The sequence below is a fragment of the Silurus meridionalis genome, chromosome 1 (genome assembly GCF_014805685.1).
Source record: "Silurus meridionalis isolate SWU-2019-XX chromosome 1, ASM1480568v1, whole genome shotgun sequence".
Taxonomy (NCBI): domain Eukaryota; kingdom Metazoa; phylum Chordata; class Actinopteri; order Siluriformes; family Siluridae; genus Silurus; species Silurus meridionalis.
In genome coordinates this window covers 18,017,336-18,037,212 of record NC_060884.1, presented here as the reverse complement: position 1 = coordinate 18,037,212, position 19,877 = coordinate 18,017,336, and the positions used below count along the sequence as shown (strand labels likewise).

The 19,877-nt window shown below is 37.4% G+C and overlaps 1 protein-coding gene across 3 annotated transcripts in view; it reads left to right on the top strand.

Annotated features, from left to right (window-relative positions):
* The window catches only part of lhfpl4a (LHFPL tetraspan subfamily member 4a), a 30,434-nt gene extending 10,557 nt beyond the window's left edge, over positions 1-19,877 (top strand). The window contains exons 2-5 of one of the 3 annotated variants that reach the window (XR_006928311.1): positions 6,887-7,123; positions 10,023-10,039; positions 14,090-14,196; positions 16,425-19,877. Coding sequence is in view for 2 of the 3 variants with exons in the window: in XM_046871396.1 (XP_046727352.1) it covers positions 6,887-7,123; positions 10,023-10,039; positions 14,090-14,143 (308 nt within the window). In the remaining variant the exon portion in view is untranslated. Of the gene's footprint in view, positions 1-6,886; positions 7,124-10,022; positions 10,040-14,089; positions 15,253-16,424 lie in introns of those variants that run through there. The other 2 variants (XM_046871396.1, XM_046871529.1) reach the window with 2 other exon arrangements.

Genomic DNA, 19,877 nt, shown 5'->3' with positions numbered 1-19,877 from the left:
AAACAACCTTAATCTGGAAGATCACAGGAAAATGTATGTGAATATTGATTTTTAACTGGTTGCATATGTCAGATTTATTACATGACTCGGCCAGAGAAAAGCTGTTGCTATCAAACATTGTTAACTTAATCAACTGAGTCAGTGTAATGGTGAAGGAGATCAAATAAGCCAATTGATGGAAGGTTTGCGAAGAAAAATACATGCTCCCTTGTAAAAGTATTTTATTTTATTTATTTATTTTTATACAAAAATACAGTAGTTTATTTTGATACATGGTGTGGCTGCTGTATTTTATAGTTCAGGTATGTTAAGGTATTTGGTGTTTTATTATAAGATATATTTTAGTGTATCTTTGCACAACCCTGTATATCATGAGATTTATGTGATGTGTGTGTACACATGCACGCACACGCTTTGCACAAGATTGCGTGATTTTCAGAGCTAGTTGGCTGTATTGACTGATCCTTCACACTTCACTGCGGAATTCATTTTTGCCACACCATCCGCACACGTGCAGTTGTACACACATGAACACACACACACACACACTGGCTGTACAGGAGCAGTGTTCACCAGCAGCCACAAATCTGCATCATGCTCTATTATTTGTGGAGACATTTATCTATAATTGCACCCACCATCTCCTTTCTACACATACGCACACACAAAAAAAATAACAATTTTACATGTACACCCAAAAATTAACAATGAAAAGAATTAACAAAAAAAAGTAAAGCATGACAAGTGTGTATTTGTGAGCGTGTGTGGTTATTAGATACAGTGATATGTGGCAGTGAGGAAATAAAGCAGTATTAAGTACCTGATCTTGTTTCTTGTATTTCCCACTCTGACCAATCAAGGTGCTAATTAACACTCCCGGAACTGCAACACATTAACGTTCCTGGACTCGATGGTGGTTTAAGACAGGGAAGGAAAATCAATAACTCTCCACACTGGTGTACTGTGTGTACTTGCATTCCTGGGTGGTTACAATAAAGTATACGTTTATGATGTTTCTCTCATACAAGTCTGTATTAAGATTGTTAGCAGTAGGTTTTTGAATACTTTTTCCTATATAATCCCAATGTATACGAAAACCCAAATTATTCATATATTATATATTAATTGATATATTGAGATATTACATTAATTCTATTTTTTTCTATTCATACATGCCTCTGATGCCCAATACAGCTCTCTTGAACCCCATTAGGTTTTTTCATTTTGATTTTTATGAATTAATGGTACAAATTAAGCCTGAAGTGCCAGTACACTGGCATACATTCCCACCAGCAGTAGGAATGTATTAAGATTGGATGTTTGTTACATCGAAATGCAGATATCAAATAGGATATGACTCCGTCATGCTGTGTATCTGTTTAAATGACAAAGCTCCAAGACCATACTATTAATATTATTTAAACAGAGTAAACAGACATGCACACTTATACATCTCATTTAAGCATATTCATTGACATTCTTTCAACAGTTGTCTGACTTATTACTCATATTTGGATTTGTGACATTTGTTGCAGACACCAGTCAAAAAAGGCAAATTCATAACCACCCTAATGCACTTAACACAATACAGCAAGATTATATCTGTGTCAAGCAAATAGTGTGTGTGTGTGTGTGTGTGTGTGTGTGTGTGTGTGTGTGTGTGTGTGTGTGTGTGTGATCGAGCTGCTTATCGTGACATAAGAGCATTGTCACCCCACAGACAGGAATTACCATTATGCAAGAGATGGAATAAGAAAATGACTGAGAGAGACAGAAAGAGGGAATTAGACCATTTTTATATAGAGGTGACATTTTAGTTTGTATTAAAGTTCAATTATCGATCTGTGGTTAATTATGTATGGTAAATTTTTTACACTAATGTATACTCGCATAATATGTGAGCGAGCAAAAGTACACATGGTACAAATGGTACACATTTAAGGGATAGAGTTTGTTGTGGTGCACAAAACAAAGTAAAAGAATGAGCATTACGGATAGATGAGAGACGCAGAAGCTGAGTAAATGTGTGAGCATGTAGCGAGGGGGTTGTGGGGAAGGAGATTGAGAAGAAATGTATGACGACTTCAAAGAGTAATAACAGGATCAGTTCAGCACTGCAATTCAACCTAAGGCCAAAAGACAAGCCTAAAGAGAATCAGAAGGTTGAACACACACACACACACACACACACACACACACACACACACACACACTACCTTACATTAATATCACCTAAGATTTAAACACACAGCACACAGGATCAAAATTGTGTGAATACATTCCTTATAAATACTCATGAGTCCCTGTGGTTTTCTCTGTTTCCTCTCTCTACTTTACTCCCTATTTTAATATGCATTCTATCAGTGTGCAGAAGAGCTAAAAAGTTTCAGCAGTTTTGCTAATGAAATTTATATTAATCTGTTTTGTTATACACATTAATGTAAAATATATTAGAACACATACAGTTATATTCATATAAAAGTTTGGATGAGGCTTATAGACATGGCTGCTAGATATTTAGAGCCCAAAAGGAGCCATGCTTTAAGTGTTCAAGAGTTAAGTGCAATTATTAATGAGTTAAATCTTAAATTGCTACAACTAAACTAAACACAAAGAATGTCAGAGAAATATTTATGAAATAAATACCTTATTTTAAAAAAAGCTTTGAGAGCTGGAAAAGTTTGTTCAAAGCAGAGAAGAGCAGTTTTCCTTTTTCTTTTTTCTATCATTTTGATTTTGCTGATGATAAAGCATATTGTGTGTATGCATGTGTGTTTTTGTATGTGTGATTATAAATAAAAAAGATAAAAAAACAGAGGACACTTCACTGGGTATTTCTTTCTGCACCATGGCAGGCAAAACTATCTGTGTTTGCACATGCAGTAAAATCCAGGAGCAAAAAAAATCACACAGCAATAAATTACAATTTGAATTATTCATTTTACCACACACTCATACACACTGAACAAGCAGTTCATTGCTATTGGCTTTTCTTTTCCACTGCCATCAGCATGAGAGGAGACTCATCTATCGAGTGATTTCCCTGGGACTGTGCTTTTGGCACTGGCAGAAACAGTCTCTGTGGGCCTTTGAAAGCACCCTCACTCTGTTCAAACAGATAGCTATACCGTAGGATCAGGCTGTTATAGCCCAGAGAAAAAGAGAGAGAGAGCGAGAGAGAGAGAGAGAGAGAGAGAGAGAAGACAATACAACACCCAGTAAAATAGACTACTAATCTAGTAGACTCCATTCATATTCGACTAGTAAAACCAATTTCCAAACCTAAGCACACTGGTTCTGAAATTAAACACAGACCATGCAGGTAAAAAGAGAATCTCATCATTGAGCACATTTGCATCTATTTTAAGTAAACCATGCGGGAATCACTGGCAGTACATAGTGTAGTGAGTTCAGTGAGCCACAAGAAATTGGACAGATTAATTAAATGAACTGACTTTGTTTAGTAAGTCCTGGGAAGATTTTTGATGTATGCTTCATATACACATATCATTAACACTCTCCCCACTTTTCATATACAATTTAGCAAGCTCTAAAATGCATAGTAAAGTGGCAATGTGTGGTTAATGAGAGCCACCGGCCGTTTCATTTGTTGGATTCAACTCTATGTTACAGTATCACTAGGCTAAGCATACTTTCAGTGGAAGATCAATTTTATATTCGTTTTCTTCAGTGTGAAAAAAAAAGATCTCCTAAAATTGTATCACAATAGATAAAAGGGTCCAGAATCCTTATATGGTCTGTTCAATATGAACATAATACCCTCTAACTAAAACCGACAGCCTGCACTCTAGCGCCATTCATTCATTTATCCATTTATATTCAGTAACCTTTTTATCGAGTGAATGATGTTCACAAGGTATGAATATACCCTGATGCCAGTCTATTTTAGGGCAAAATGCACAACACAAAAACACACACACACACACGCACACACACACACACACACACACACACACACACACAAATTCACACAAATTCACACATAGGGGCAAATTGTTATACATGAAACTCCTACCATCATGTTTTTTTGAGAGTATGGAGAGAAAACCAGAGAATACAGAGAAAACTTACACAAACACTTTAATCAAACTGCCGATCAACAGGAAAACAATCTATGTATTGCTGAATAACTTGCTCAGAGTATATGGACTCCAAGTAAATCTTAAATATCAGAGAATAGTTTCCATCCCATGGTTGGCAGACAAGCAAAGCAGTATGATGAAACATTTTGTATAAACATGGATCTTTTTTTTAACGAAAACTTAACTAGATCTTATTTTTCCTCAGTAATTGTAATAGGCGCTGTGACGTCCACGATGTCAAGATAGCTGTTGTATTTTTCTTGTTTTATCCAAGCTACAAGTAGAACTACATATTTTATGCATCTTTCTTTACAAATCCCTTACAAAGGCTGATAATATTCATCAAAGAAGCTGCAGAAAATCCGATTAGCTATTGAAAGTAGTGTTAAATTGCATTGTGCTCAATTGCAAAAAAAAAAAAAAAAAAAAGTAAATCTGCTTCAACAATAGCCAGTTTGGTTTGTCTGCCTTCTGGCTCTCATTTTATCAGTCTGCTGCACTTCTTCATCTGTATTTTGTAGTTGATACAGCTCTGAGACATTTAGGAAATAATTAACATCCTCATTCTGAACATTCCACTGCATACTCCTTTAATGCAAAATATATAAATCATGTAGACAGGTTTATTTTCACGTGATTGTGGAGTGTGAAGGTAATTTTACTTCACAAGGATTATAATTGAGCCTGTGTGTACGTATAAACTGCGTGTGTATGCATAAATTGTCCACAATCTTATGAAAGAACACATTTTTAAACAACAGACGTGAATCATTTAATCATTGTCAGACAAGCACGGTGAGTACAATGCAGGAACATTTAAATCCTCTTATGTTTCAAATTGGTCCAGTGGTACTGTGGGTAGTGTTTCTGCTCCAGGGTTCCCTCTGGGTTTGATACTGAGTTTGGCTTATTGTCTGACTGGAGTCTCACATGTTCTCCATAAGTCTGTGTGGGTTTCTTCACACCTCCTAAAACCTTGTGCTGGTGCAATATAGAACTGACTGGATTGCCCCAGGTGTGAATGCTCATGTAAATGTGTGTCTATATATTCATCTTAATAAGGACACATACTCATTCTCATTCACGCAAGAATTCATACACATAAGCAGATAAAGGTCACGCGCCTTTGTAATGTTAACGATTTAATGTGTTAATGTTCACATCAAATAAAAGAGTATGGAAAATGTGATCACAGTGATTTTGACAATGTCATGGTGGTCGTGACAAAATGGCTGGTTTGAGAATTTTAGAAGCTAATAATTTACAGCAGCCTCTAGACTTTGAACAGAATGATGCAAAACACCAGTCCAGTGTGCAGCAGGTCTGTGGTTAGAAATGCTGTGTTGATGAGAGAGGTCAGAGTAGAAGGGCCAGACTGTTTTAAGCAGACAGAAAGGCAATGGTAACTCAAATAACCGCTCTTTATAACCGTGGTGGGCAGAAAAGCATCTTCTGGGATTTACTACAAACTGCAGATTACACAGAACCATATAGTTGCAAAAGGTCAAAGAAGAATTTAAATCAGCCACACTGATTGATAAAACATATGAGTACAAAACATATGAGAAAATTAAGGCGCATGGAGTACAACAGGAGAAGTCCTGATAGACAGAAACACAAATTTGAGAATACAGCGGGCACAGGCTCACCCAATCTCAGGAGTTTTGAAGACTGGAAACATTTTTATTTCTATTTTTATATGATGCATATTCACTTTGTGGTGGCATAGTGTGTAGCTTTATAAACACAAAGATCCTGGGAGCTGGTGAAAATCAGAAAAAAATCAGGTCATTGAGTTGAATATCCCCTTTTAATGTTCATGTGAATTTTCTCCAGGATCCTTTCACTGCCTGTAGAAGGATTGGCATTCCGTATTATATTGTCATTAGTGTGTGCCTGGATGAGTGTGTAAAAGGAGTGTGCCATAGACTGGTATCCTAGACTGGTAATTCTACCATTTAACTGGTGTTCCTAGGATAATTACCCTAGCCCGGAGACAGCTCATCAGCAATGGGCTTTCTAAACTATACAGGGTAATACAACTATAACCTAGTTGTAATACCCTCATAATTTATTACAATGATTCTTAGTTAAAAGATTCTTAAGTATCTGATGTTCAAAAGCAGTGGTGTTTCTTTGATTTTGTAATTGTGATAGTGAGCAGCAATACATTCACAAACATCAAGAACCATTTTATATGTGTGCAGATGGACTAAAGAATTCTCTAAAATGGAATGATGCACATGCAGCACTGCTGAAAGAAGCTGTTCTGCTGATGTGGATATTTGTGTGTGTGTGTGTGTGTGTGTGTGTGTGTGTGTGTGTGTGTGTGTGTGTATGGGAGGAGTCATTACTCATTGCTGCAGGCTGAAAGACTTCCTGCTTTAGAGTCAGCGCTGCTGAGGTGTCATTTCTTTACCCCACACTTTGTTCTCCATGACATTGAGTAGTGCTGAGAGCAATAATACAACTCTGATCTTGTACTCTTATGTAGGCAGTGAAAAAAGGAAAATATCACATGCTATCACATTATTTGATTTTGTTACCTCCTAACCTTGAAACCTTCTATTTTTCAAATGTACTGAAAAAGAAATGTGATAATTGACCATATTGCTGCTCAGTAAAGTAAATCCAAGCACCAGGCTTCTTTTGGACCCAGGAACATAAGTATTTCAGCTTTTAGGAATTCAGTACTAATACAACATTATTTAGTATTTTCATCCACCCTTTCAGTTACAACTTTTTACCTGGTCTTAATAACACGCCTCTTTTCCTCTCTGTAGCTGTGTGTCTGGTGTTCGGATGTATAATATTCCCGGCTGGCTGGGATGCAGAGGTGGTTCAGGACTTGTGTGGTGAGGAGACAGGAAAATACACGCTGGGGAACTGCTCAGTGCGCTGGGCCTACATCCTAGCCATCATCGGCATCCTGGATGCACTCATCCTCTCTTTCCTTGCCTTCGTCCTCGGGAATCGCCAAAGCGACTTCCTTCAAGATGAAGTCAAGGCTGACAATAAAGGTGAGTGTTCTGATTCCATAACCACAGAGAAGACAGTGGGGGAAAAAATCAATAGACATCAAAATACCTGAGAAAAGTGACAATATAAAATTTAGTATAGAATAGAATAGCCTTAATTTGTAACATATACATTACAGCACAGTGAAATTCATTCTTAGCATATCCCAGCTTGTTTAAAAGCTGGGTTTAGAGCGCAGGGTCTGCCATGATACGGCACCCCTGAAGCAAATTGGGTTAAGGGCCTTGCTCAAGGGCCCAAGAGTGGCAGCTTGGCGATACCGGGGCTTGAACTCCCGACCTTCCGATTTTATTATGCTTAACATCTTTGAGAGCCATTTCACAATACAGACCATGCTTTTGTTTTCCAAAATCCACATTGGGGAAAGAGATCAAACACAGAAAGCACCCCACCTGAACATTAACAGATCAATAAATAAGCCTGATGTCCACTGGGTTTCAACACACATGCCAACAAACTTTACAAGTGACAAGTCTGACAAAAACAAATAAGATGTCTAAGAAACAGCAGGCAAGATTTGTGCTGCTCTTGTAATCAGTTGAGTGAGTGGACATTTGTTTACTCTAAATATAACAAAACCTGCATTATGGGTTATTCTATAACCTATAAAAAGATATATTACACATTGTGCAAAATAAGGCAAAATGTTTGCTGATCAAACTAGCAGGGGATCTGTAAATCTCTTGTTATCAAGTTGGTTTACTGCATATATAATATGCATAATATAATATTATAATACATTTACCTGGTTCTAAGATCTTGCCAAAAGAAAAAATAAATAAAAGGCACAATTTGTTAGGAAAATTTGGTTTCCATCATGTAATGATAATTGTCTTGGTTTTTCAACAGATTCCTGTAGGTTTTCATTTCAAGATACCATCAAATACTACCTTTCAGTAAGGCACTGATTACCATCAACAAAATTAGAAACCATTAGAAAAAAGACATTCCTTTACCTTGCCATTGCAGTCCACCAGAAACTAGAAAGCTAATTTCACTTAAATTTTTCAGCAAGTATAACAGAGAAGGGAAACCCCTGTTTTAAACAAAATGACTGCTGCATTAACATGGGTATTGGTGAGATGGTGGAGCTTGTTCCCTCCCGCCTCCATTTTATTTTGTTTACTCCTCTCTGCCGACTGATGTTTGGAAGTAGGTTGGGGGTATGGGGTGGAGCTGAACTGCCTCATGAAAGCATATGAGAGGGCACATGTTCATAAATATTTCATCTTTCCCTCTTAAGCCAGAACACTGTGGTAGACTGATCCATACTGCTATTGTGCGACAAGCAGATTTCATTATCTTGCGAGATTCTCTTTTATGTCATGCTAACAAATCACACAATGGAGGAAGGAATGGGGTTTGCGTTCGCTGTTCGCTGTAACTCTCGCAAATCATTTATGATAAGAATCATTAGAACTTGGATAGAAAATAATGCAGCTTGAAAGTACGTGCATGAACGGGAAAAGAAGAATGAGTGGGGGCGCTAAGCAAGAATTTTGTTCAAAGAAAAAAACAAAGAAAGAAAGAAATAAAGGAAGGGGAAAAGAGAGGGAAAAAAATAACCACCTTCATAGCCTCCTGATTCTATTGAGGAAGTTGCCATGGTTACATGTCTGATTCCGGCAGGATAAGAAGGGCTGCTGCTCTCTCCCCAGCGACTGGGCACTCTGCAGCTGTGTCTTTCTCTCTCTCTTTCTTTCTCTCTCTCTCTCTCTCTCTCTCTCTCTCTCTCTCTCTCTCACTCACACACACACTCACACACACACTCACACACACACAAACACACACACACACACACACACACACACACACACATTATTATCACACCCCACTCAAGCTGATAATTCAATTTGGTATGAGGGTTTTTTTAAGAGGGGTGGAGCGCCAAAGGTGGAGGGAATTGAAGAGGGGGTAGTTTTGTGTGTGTGTGTGTGTGTGTGTACATGTGTGTTTGTGCTTAGCATCTGTGGTAGTCAGGGAATCTGCTTTGCAGCATCAATAAAAAAAAACGCATGGCAGGTTGCCAAGCACCCCCTAGTTTCTATTTCTTCTCTCTGGCTTTAATCCACTCTGCTCACCATTTACTCCCTTTTCAAAATTCAGAATTGAGCAATCCTTCTCCCCGAGCACAAATTATCGCCCCCCCAAACTCTTCTCCTTCATCATGCTAAGTCGTGTCATGTGCCTATAGCGTTAGTGAACAGGAGCGCACATCATGCAATATATTTTTTGGGAACCTGGAGGGAATCCTACCACTGCAGAACGTGACTCACATCTCTAAGTAATCCTAGCGTGAACCTGGACAACAAGTTCAGCACAGCACAGGAGATAAATTATTCACTGCATATTATATATGTCAAAAAGGCACTTCGCTGTCCACCACACAGCACACGTTGGCTTTACTATTTCTTGTTCAGAAATCATGTTTAAGCATACAAATTAAAACTGCAGCTGTGAGTGCATTATTTAAGTGTTGCTTAGTGTTCGACAGATTTCCATGTTTCGGAATGTAAAAGGAGGTTGTGAATGGCTTTGGTCTCCTACTCTTCAAACATCCTGCTGATTTACAATAGCAGCCAGGGCTTTGGATGGCATGCCACTGGCACTGTAAATCCTATTGTAACTGGGCAATAGGAGGCAGACTCCTACTACTTGGACATACTCCATGTGATTTATGAATGGTAGTGACAGGCTACACTGCACACATTGCCCTTTTTTCTTTACTTTAGCATGGTAGAAGACAAACGAAACAAATGAACTACCTTGCAAGATTTGTTTGTTTAGTCTTTACCAACTCATTTTGGCAACAGTGTGCAGATGTATCCTTGATGCACACCAGCCCAAACTAAACAAACCATTTCTATTCTATCTTTACAGACTTTGCAGTATCAAGGGTAAGTCTTTCCATTGCTGTGGCTTCCGTGCTTGTGTTGCTGTATGCAGTGATTGTGCTCCAAATCTCAGTGTTGTGGTGCTGTAGTATCCTGGCATTATATATGCTCTGGGTTAGTGCTTAGATTGCTCACCCCTGCTTGTGTGTTAGTGCTCCCAAACCTAAATCCTCAGTGATTTTACAAATCGAGATTTTTACCCAGATAACTCAGTCAACCCATAGAGATTCAGGGTTACAGAAGGGCAGATGCATGGCATTCAAAGCTAAAACAATAGAGGGACCATGTTCAAGAAAAACAAGCAGCAGAGAACTGTTACAGAAGCCTCGAGTGGCACATGCCTGGAAAATATGAAGACCTTGAGATGTCAGGTCAGAGAAGAGATTCAGTCAAGTTCCAAGCAGATCAGCATGTGTTTACCTTTTCACCTTTAAAGCAGAGAAATAAAAGGGGAGATATGTAGCTTAATTAGATAACAAATACATACTGTAAATGCATAGAACAAATGACATTTGGATTAATCACCAGAAAACAGGCTGCATGAACAAGGCATGCTTAAAAGCTTTGCTGGTGCGTACATGAGCCAGAAGAAATGTCTGATTGTTAGCGTTGTAGTCATAAAAAAAAAAAAAATTCAAACTTGCAAAATGATTTATTGAAAAGAAATGACAAAAAATAGTGAGCAGTCCTAGTAGGATAGAGCGATCTGCTGGTCCTCTCTAATGTAATACATATTTGCTGACCCAATTTACCAGTTTAGGCTAGCGAGCTAGTAAACCAAGAGAACATTATTTTTTCATGAAAAGAGAAACTGAATCTTAAGATCTACACCTACGTTTCCATCGTGCAGAGCATGCAAAGTGTTACAAATCTAGTCTAGAATACATGTCTTACTAGTATGATTTATAGTGCTCTTTTCTCCGCAGCAGCCACTGCACCTGACCTCTACACACCGAATGGCTGGTGTAAGACAAAATATCAAAACCAATTAATCAATTTATCACCCATATTCCCCTTCTCTGGATATATGCATGCAGTCCTAGCATGCAGCTTGAATCTGCTTTAGCCAAAAACATGTTTCTCCCTATGGTTTATTGCTGGTGGCTGTCGTTTTTTTCTATGATCTTTTTTTTTTTCATAGTAACGTTTTCACGTCTCATAGGACACCAGCTGGATGCACACTTAGTTATTAGTTTTGCTTAATTGTAAGGAGTTGACCATTCCCGAAATATACGTTTAATTTTCATTTAAAATCATGAAAAATGGAAGACCTTTTGCATTATTTGCATTTCAGAATTGGCTGATACAAAGAGCATTAAGTAATCATTATTTTGAACCCAGGTTTTTATTTGTAAGACTGTGAAATAAAGCTTAGGCACATATGCCTTTCTCTTAGCTAGCACACTATTTCAGTTTGGAAACATTTTCCAAAATTATTAAAATGAAGAAATATGGAAGTGTTTTCCACAAGAAAAGTTACAAGTTTTTTCTTTACAATATAGAGTTAACACTACAGTTTACAGAGAGTACATTTATAGTAAAAGCAATAATCTCACTATAAGGATCATAAGGTCACTTGATATGGTTTTATGGGCTTACAGTTTTCAATCCATTACTCTTCAAAATAGGTGAGCCTCTCATTAAATATTTCAGAAAACTGAAACATTAGAGAGCACAGAGTGCTTTTTGTAGAACTTTAGTAGGAAGTGACACCGATATTTGCACCATGGACCGAGTGAATATTAGCTAAATGTCTTTAATGAATCCCAAGTAGGAATAGTCATCACTCTCCAATCCTTAGCCAGACTGGGGTAATTAAAATATTTAGACTGTCCATCACAGGCCAAATGTTAATGATTGCGTGCAAGGCAGAGAAGCTGAGCCTGGGCATCTCGCCCAAAGCCTCCATAAGCACACAGAGCAGGGGAGGGGAGATGAAAAAGGGACCAGGTGGTATCACAGTGTTCCACCGTATGTTTCTCTTTCTCATTCACCTTTTTTTCTTTATATGAGCAAATGCTTTGGTTGTTTATTGTCTGCCGGTGCAGTGGATTGCCCGGGCCAAGTGGGACATCAAGCTTTGTGTCATCAGGCGTCATAAGTAGGTCAATAATGGTGTTATGACAGATTATTTGTTTATGTAATCTTCCTATGTGTTACTGCAGGCCATTATAACCTCCTCAGATTGATTTTGTTGTGGTGAAAACAGTATTCATTAAAACTGGGCAGTGCTTCTAAATCTAGTAAACAAGATAAACAATAAAGCTCTGTCAGGCCTCTGCTCTTTAGAAAGTAAAATTAAACATACATTTTCTTGGTTCCTGTGGACTTCAAATACACATACAACCTCTGTTTCAAAGCATTTCTTTTCAAATGTCTATTTAAGTAAAGCAACACTATAAATGGAAAGTCTTGACATTAGATCATAAGAGACAAACATGGGGAGACAGGGATACAGCATTCCATGCTGGAAGACTGTAGAACCATACATGAAACACAACAAAAAGTCACAAACTAGATATCACTATTCATTTTACACTGAATATCCAATGATGTCAGGTGTGTAAAATCCAATCTTAACTGTCCCCAGTCTAGTTGTTGCTGCACCAATTTAAAATTCAAAGGTTAAACCTGTTTAGTTTGTACGACTTAACCTCCTGTAGTGTCGGGGGGATACGTACTGACTTAACTGACAGTGAAAGCCTGAATTTGATATACTGTTTGAAAAACACTCACTGACACCCGAGCTGAGTCTGGCATGTTTGTTTTGGTTTAAAGCAATGTTTGTTCAGAAGAATCTCTGCAGCATCCAAAATTTTCAAGAGTTGTGAGCACAGTTTGCGAATATTATCTGATAGTGTGTTGTATCGTTTGAGAGAAGGATGATTCAGGACAAAAAGCAATCTGTCATACTGGAAATACTCACAATTTTCATCATCAGCTAGGATTGTATAAAGCTTGTACAAGGCCTTTATTTAACGTTCTTTTTGTTGATGTGAAACAATAGAGTCTTTATGTATTACTGCCCACTGAAATATATAATCACAATGAGGGATAAGATAAGGTATATTTCTATGCTCAAAGTCTCCTCTTAAGACAGAGGGGGATTGTATTAGCTGGGTGAGAGGTTCGGGACATGTGTAAGGTGTAATGGACAATAAATGGAAGAACTGTGTTCGAGAGAGAGAGAGAGAGAGAGAGAGAGAGAGAGAGAGAGAGAGAGAAATTTGGTATTAGCTTAAAAGCATTTACCTGAAATGGTGGTAGACAGCACTACAGCCCACAGAAATGACACTCCTCAGACATATCTCAGTATCACTTTTACTGACTTAAGAGGGAGGAAGAAAGAGATTGAATATCAAGAGGAGACCCAAGCCTTTGCATTTGTGGTTGTGAGTTGATAAGGTGTGTGTGTGGGAGAGAGAGAGAGAGAGAGAGAGAGAGAGAGAGAGAGAGAGAGAGAGGAGAATAACTGACAGTAAGAACCGGTGGGCTGTTGAATTTGGAACAAATTAATATGAGCTGATGTACTGTATATTCCTAAGTATGTGGATACTAGTTAGTGATTGAGGTTGGACTGAGAGATAAAAACATATGACTGCAAGCACTTCTTTCAGTAAAGATGTTTGAGGAGAGACTGACTCTACGTTTGCACATACATTTTCACACACACCTTCTAAGTATTTAGATAAAGAGGATTAGATGACAAAGAGAAGCTTCTACATTTAGTTTTGTTTGAGATATTTTTTGCCATAGACATAAACATGCGTAAGGGCAAGTCAAAACTGTTGTACACAATTATGCAGGTCAGTTGGTGTGAGGATGTCTTGTTGTCCTAAATTAGCTAAATCTTGCTTTCTTTTTCCCTTTTTCAACTCTGCTCTCACCCTAGCTCTACTCCATAAATGTAAACCAGCACAACATCCTAATGTTCTTTCCCTCTGTTGCACTGTAGACTCTTTACACTGCTCAGACCCAACAAGCCTATCTTGGTCCATATGGTCTTACTTCCTGGAGTTTGCCTCACACTGTCTCTTCTGTTTTTATTTACAGATTGAGATCCGTGACTCAAAGGATCCTCGTTTTGGAGTCCAGCGGTTCCATTAAAGAGACTTCTCTTCCTTCTTCATCCCCGTCTCCTTCTATCCTTGTCCTCTCAGGTCTGCGTCTCTGACCTCAGTTAGGAACCTGCAAGATCAGCTCTTTGTAATATAGGACTGGCCTGGAGCACACTTCAACAAGAGAACCTATTCTAAATACATACACCTGTTGAAAAGGAATTCAAAATCAAGACAAAAATCAATCCAAAAAAAAAAATCAGCTTTACAAATTCAACAACTCTGGGAAAGTGATGAACATTACACAGTATTACTATTCTATATTACTACTATGATTACAATGTTACAGTGATAATTATGCTTGCAACAGCAGTATTATGTTCAAATTTACATATTTTATCTAAAATGGGAAAAAGCAATTATTTCTAGCTTTAAAAAACTATACATTCTAATAATGAATTAATGCATATGTATAAGTGCTTGGGTGCTACTAAAGACACAGATTAATCAAAACATCAAGCCAAAAATCTAATAAAAGAAAATAGGGGCAACATTTTGTATAGCACAAGATGTAATTTTGAAGACCGACTTTTTTCCTGGAAAATTTTGAACTCCCGTCTTTGTACACATGGTCAGCAACCAGAGATTAGTATGAGAAAAGAAGTAGTTCATTTGTAAATAATAGATTTCTATGGAGACAGGGTACCAACATACATTTATTGACCCAAACTATATTCTCACTCCAACAGGGAGTGGACTTATGAAATTTCTCACCATTTATTTATCTGTTAATGCGATGGGAACTGCCTGTTCTCAGAGTTTATTGCTACCAACCATGAGCAGGCTATATAATATTGAAAGGTTACACATTTATTTTGGCATGGAACTTTCCTTTCAAAAATAATCACTGGTTTTAATCTTGTTCACCTTTCTTTAGCATTTCTTTTTCTTTAATTGTCCTCTGTAAAACAGCAGGGACAACACAATAACAAACACAATAACAATTTTCACATTCGAGTTATAATAATTTGACTCCTAGTTACTTAATCCAGTTTGTTATACTCCTGTTACATACAGTGCATCTAGAAAGTATTCACAGTGCTTCACTCTTTCCACATTTTATGTTACAGCATTATTCCAAAATGGATAAAATTTATTATTTTCCTCAAAATTTTTAAAACAATACCTCATAATGACAATGTGAAAGAAGTTTGTTTGACATTATTTGTAAATTTATTTAAAATAAACAAATAAATAAATAAATAAAACAATCACAGGTTCATAAGTATTCACAGCCTTTGCCATTACACTCAAAATTAGGCTCAGGTGCATCCTGTTTTCACCGATCATCCTTGAGATGTTTCTATAACATAATTTTAGTCCACTTGTGGTAAATTCAGTTGATTGGACATGATTTGGAAAGGTACACACCTGTCTATATAAGGTCCCACGGGTAACAGTGCATGTCAGAGCACAAACCAAGCCATGGAATTGACTGTAAACCTCAGAGACATGATTGTATCGAGGCACATATCTGGGTGAATGTACAGAAAAATTTCTGCAGCATTTAAGGTCCGAATGGGCATCATCTGTAGGGGGAAGAAGTTTGGAACCACCAGGACTCTTTCTAGAGTGGGCCGCTGTGCCAAACTGAGCGTTTGGGGGAGAAGGGCCTAGTCAAGGAGGTAACTAAGAACCCGATGGAAACCCCCAGGGGGGTCTCAGATAGGGGTAACGGTTCATCTTCCAACAGGATAAAGACCCTAAGCACAGAGCCACGGTAACAATAGAGTGACTATGGGATGACTGTGTGAATGTCCTTGAGTGGCCCAGCATTAACATTTCTGGAGCGATATGAAAATTGCTGTGCACCGACACTTTCTTCCAAACTGATTGAGCTTTAGAGGTTCTGCAAAAAAGAATAGGAAAAACTGGCCAAAATAGGTGTGCAAAAAAATTGTAGCATCATACTCGAAAAAGTATTGAGCAAATGCTGTGAATACTTATGTACATGTGATTGTTTTATTTTATTACATTTTTTATGCATTTTCCAACGATTTCAAACAAACTTCTTTCACGTTGTCATTATGGGGTAATGTTTTTAGAATTTTGAGGAAAATAATAAATGTAATCCATTTTGGAATAAGGCTGTAACATAACAAAATGTGGAAAAAGTGAAGCACTGTGAATGCTTTCTAGATGCACTGTATTTCATTTCTGTTTGTGTGTTTGTTTCATACATTTTGTCTTGACAAAAAGCCCTGCATGCTGCATTCTACTCAGGCCCGACAAAGTGGAGCACTGATAAGTTGTATTTCACCATTTTTCAGACCCAACAAGTTGAGCATCAGTGAGAACTTACAGCACAACATTGCAACATAGCTGACCATGATGGGTCTACATATGAGGCTTGTCTTTGACAGCGACACAAGTGAGCTGAAGATTTATATCAGTGTTAGCTTTGAAGCTCACATCAGCTAAGAAACATTTTGTGCTCTTCTGCAAATGAAGAAATCATGTGCTACAATCAGCCCCAGGTAAATTAACCTTTTTTTATCACTGAAAGATACAAAGCTCTGCATGAGTCTAAGTTCAGGCAATTGTGGGTTTCACTTCTGTAAATCTTTGAAAAGATTCTTGAAGTTTGAAGTCACTTTGTTCAACATAAGAAGGAAAAAAACAATGTAATGCCAGGTTTGGGCACAGCTATGCAGTGATGTGTGTGAAAGAGCAATTTCAGTGGTTAAATATGTATGGCCGATGTGGTGTTGGACGTTAGGTTTCGGAACTGCCAGAACATGACTAAGCTTTGAGATTCTTAATTAAGCATGGCAAATATACACACAGCAGATATAAAGCTTCTGACATTGCGGTATTGAATCTGGCCTGTCAATTGTAGCGATCCTATATGGGGCTGTGTGCTGATATCTAAATTACTGAGGCTAATTGTGCAATTAAATGCACAGTGTAGATGTTTATATTCAAAACGTGTTTACAATGCCATTAAAGGTTACATTTTTGTTCTCTGGTCAGTGTTGGTTTTTAAAAAAGCTGTAATTTTCTTGTTTCTCCTCCCCACAAAACAAACCTTTGCACATATAACACCTTTTGTGCTCCCTGGGCAGAAAATTTCTTGTACAGAGACTTTCCTTGCGCTTTACAAGAAAGTGTTACACTGATGCTGGGAATCATTTCCTGGGTCATTCAAAGGACAACACACACACACACACACACACACACACACACACACAAACACACTGCACTAAACTGGAGGGAGGGTTTGGATAGCACTGTGCAGCTTTGTGATTGGACACGTTCAAGATACATGAAGCTGAAGAGTGACATGTGAATTCCTCCGTATGGTGCTTTATCCCTGTCCCCTTCTCAATCAGCGTTCCCTTCTATCACACCTGCATCAGACGCCCCACAGCCCCTTGACTATGGAGGAAGAGGGGATGAAGGGGATGGGAATGCAATCTGTGAATGGGAAGGAAAGAAGGGAGTGGTACAGTCCAAGCAGAACTTTTTCTTACTGAAGCCTGCGAAACAGAAGCAATGATCCCCTTGTAGACATGGCTAAGTGCCACAAAGTCCTTACATGTCCATCTTCTCCCTTTTCCTCACACGTCCATGCTCTCTCATCATCCATGAAGACTTATAAATGCAACTGTGTGTTTCCTTGATAATATATGAACAAACATACGTAGTGGTTTTGATCATGTTTTATTTTATGCCTTTTAAGTAAAAAATCTTTTCTTTTTTTTCCCAAGCATTTGGGGGTCATAAATAATTCTAAAGTCCTGGGAAATCCCTGAACTGCATAGTTTAAAGTGTTCCACTTACCTGATTAAACCCATTAAGCCCAAACACCTCAGACCAATAGGCTATTTATTTACTCTTTTTTTTTTTTTTTTTTACTTTTTATTTACTTAACAAAGTGTTTTCGAATATGCAAATGAGACAATATATTAGACTACTTTTTTAAGCAAACTGATTCATTTGGAGGTTTTTTTTTAAGCTTCACAGCTATAAACAATTTAAAATGAATCTATTATAAAGGTATCATTTTTCTTTTCTTTGAAAGTAAAACCACCATTTTTGCCTGTGGTGCCTGGCTTTAAGGTAGCTGAATCAGGCATATTGGAGCAGTAAAAACACTAGACTGCAGAACAGGGGGTCTCGCGCAATGTGATCTGAGAACCGCTGAAAAACAGCTTACTGTCCTCAGGAGTTTTTTTTTACTGTAGTGGGAGTGAATGTTGTCTGGTTTGGAAAGGAAAAGATTGGATACAAAAATACACTTGGGTTATTTTAATTTCACAAGGTGAAAGGTCATACTTTAAACTGAAGTATGTATGCCATATTGTGTCTGACACCGACCATTCTATTATTAAATAAGAGCAAGAAAAGTAAATATAATAGCATGACTTGAGAATTATAACCCTGTGTAAAGGAATGGGGCACACATACTCAGCTCTAGAAACAAATCTGTGGGCCCTGTGAAAACCTTTTTAGAAAGCTTTACTCCATCCATTCACTGTAAAAGGGTAAATAGAAACTTATTTTTTGTTCATTCTGCAGACTATGCTGCAGACTGTGCTGCTTCAAAAACATTTGGGGTCTGCAAACAAGAATTGTTCATTAATTTTTAAAACCTAGTTCAAATTATTAAAGTATTTACAATGCTCAGAACATTGCTTTTCCAATAGCATGCAGTAAACAATTATTATTTTTTTATCAGTGAACAATGATAATAGCTGATTTGAGAAAATATGACTAAATAATAAAGAAAAACTGCATTTCTTTACTTATTCATAACTAAAAATCTGGTTTCTGAGCTTTGAATCTGTTTATACACACAATGTTGTTTTTTCCATAATTCACCGAAGTTTTTCTTCTTCTGACAATTAATTCTGCATCTGTGTAACTATGAGGACTCAAATATTGAGTTAGATATGTCATTTGAAACGAAAGATTGAGGATGTGATGCATTTTTGTTTTCACATCTTAACCATAGCCCTGAAGTACTGCAGCTGCTCTCTCTCAATAACGATCACATTATCAGTATCCGATAAAAAAACATGCTTTCATGCAATTCACCATTATGTACAAAATTGGAGAACACCACCGACTCATCATGGGAAAGTTATTAATCTGCTATTAATTGTTGTCATTTTACATTTTCTTTCGCTCTTTTATAATTTTGTATCTTTCTCTACAATCTTTTACTTGGAAATAAATGTGCCAAACCAAACTGAGCAAATAGCTGTGGACAGATAGGACTGATTTCTTTTTCCAAGTATGGATTTTATTTCCCCCTGTGCAAGTGTTGAATGCCTTTCTTTTTTATATATTTTTTGTTCTAGTTGTAAATGTTGTTTTTAATCGGATATTGTCTGGGATGCTGCGATGTCTCTTCATAAAATGAAAAATGTTATGTGAATGTTACTGCAAGGTTATCACAGGGGGAGTGCAAAATGGTTGACATTGTCACCGCCACTTATACATTGTTGGTGTTGTTTTAAAAGAAAAAAACCTGAAATAAATTAATTGAATCGGAGTTGGAGGTTTATTTTGCTGTGAAAACTGAATATGTTGAAATGCTAAGAGCTATATTTAATTTGAGAAGCTGATTAACCAGTAACTAACTACATTTTCTAATTAACCATGAAACAGTGACAGATTTCATGACTCACTGAAAGTGTGCACGACAAACAAGAAGTAGTAATTATTCAAACTAATGTGTTTTACACTGTTTTGGATGTTTGATAATTAAAACATCA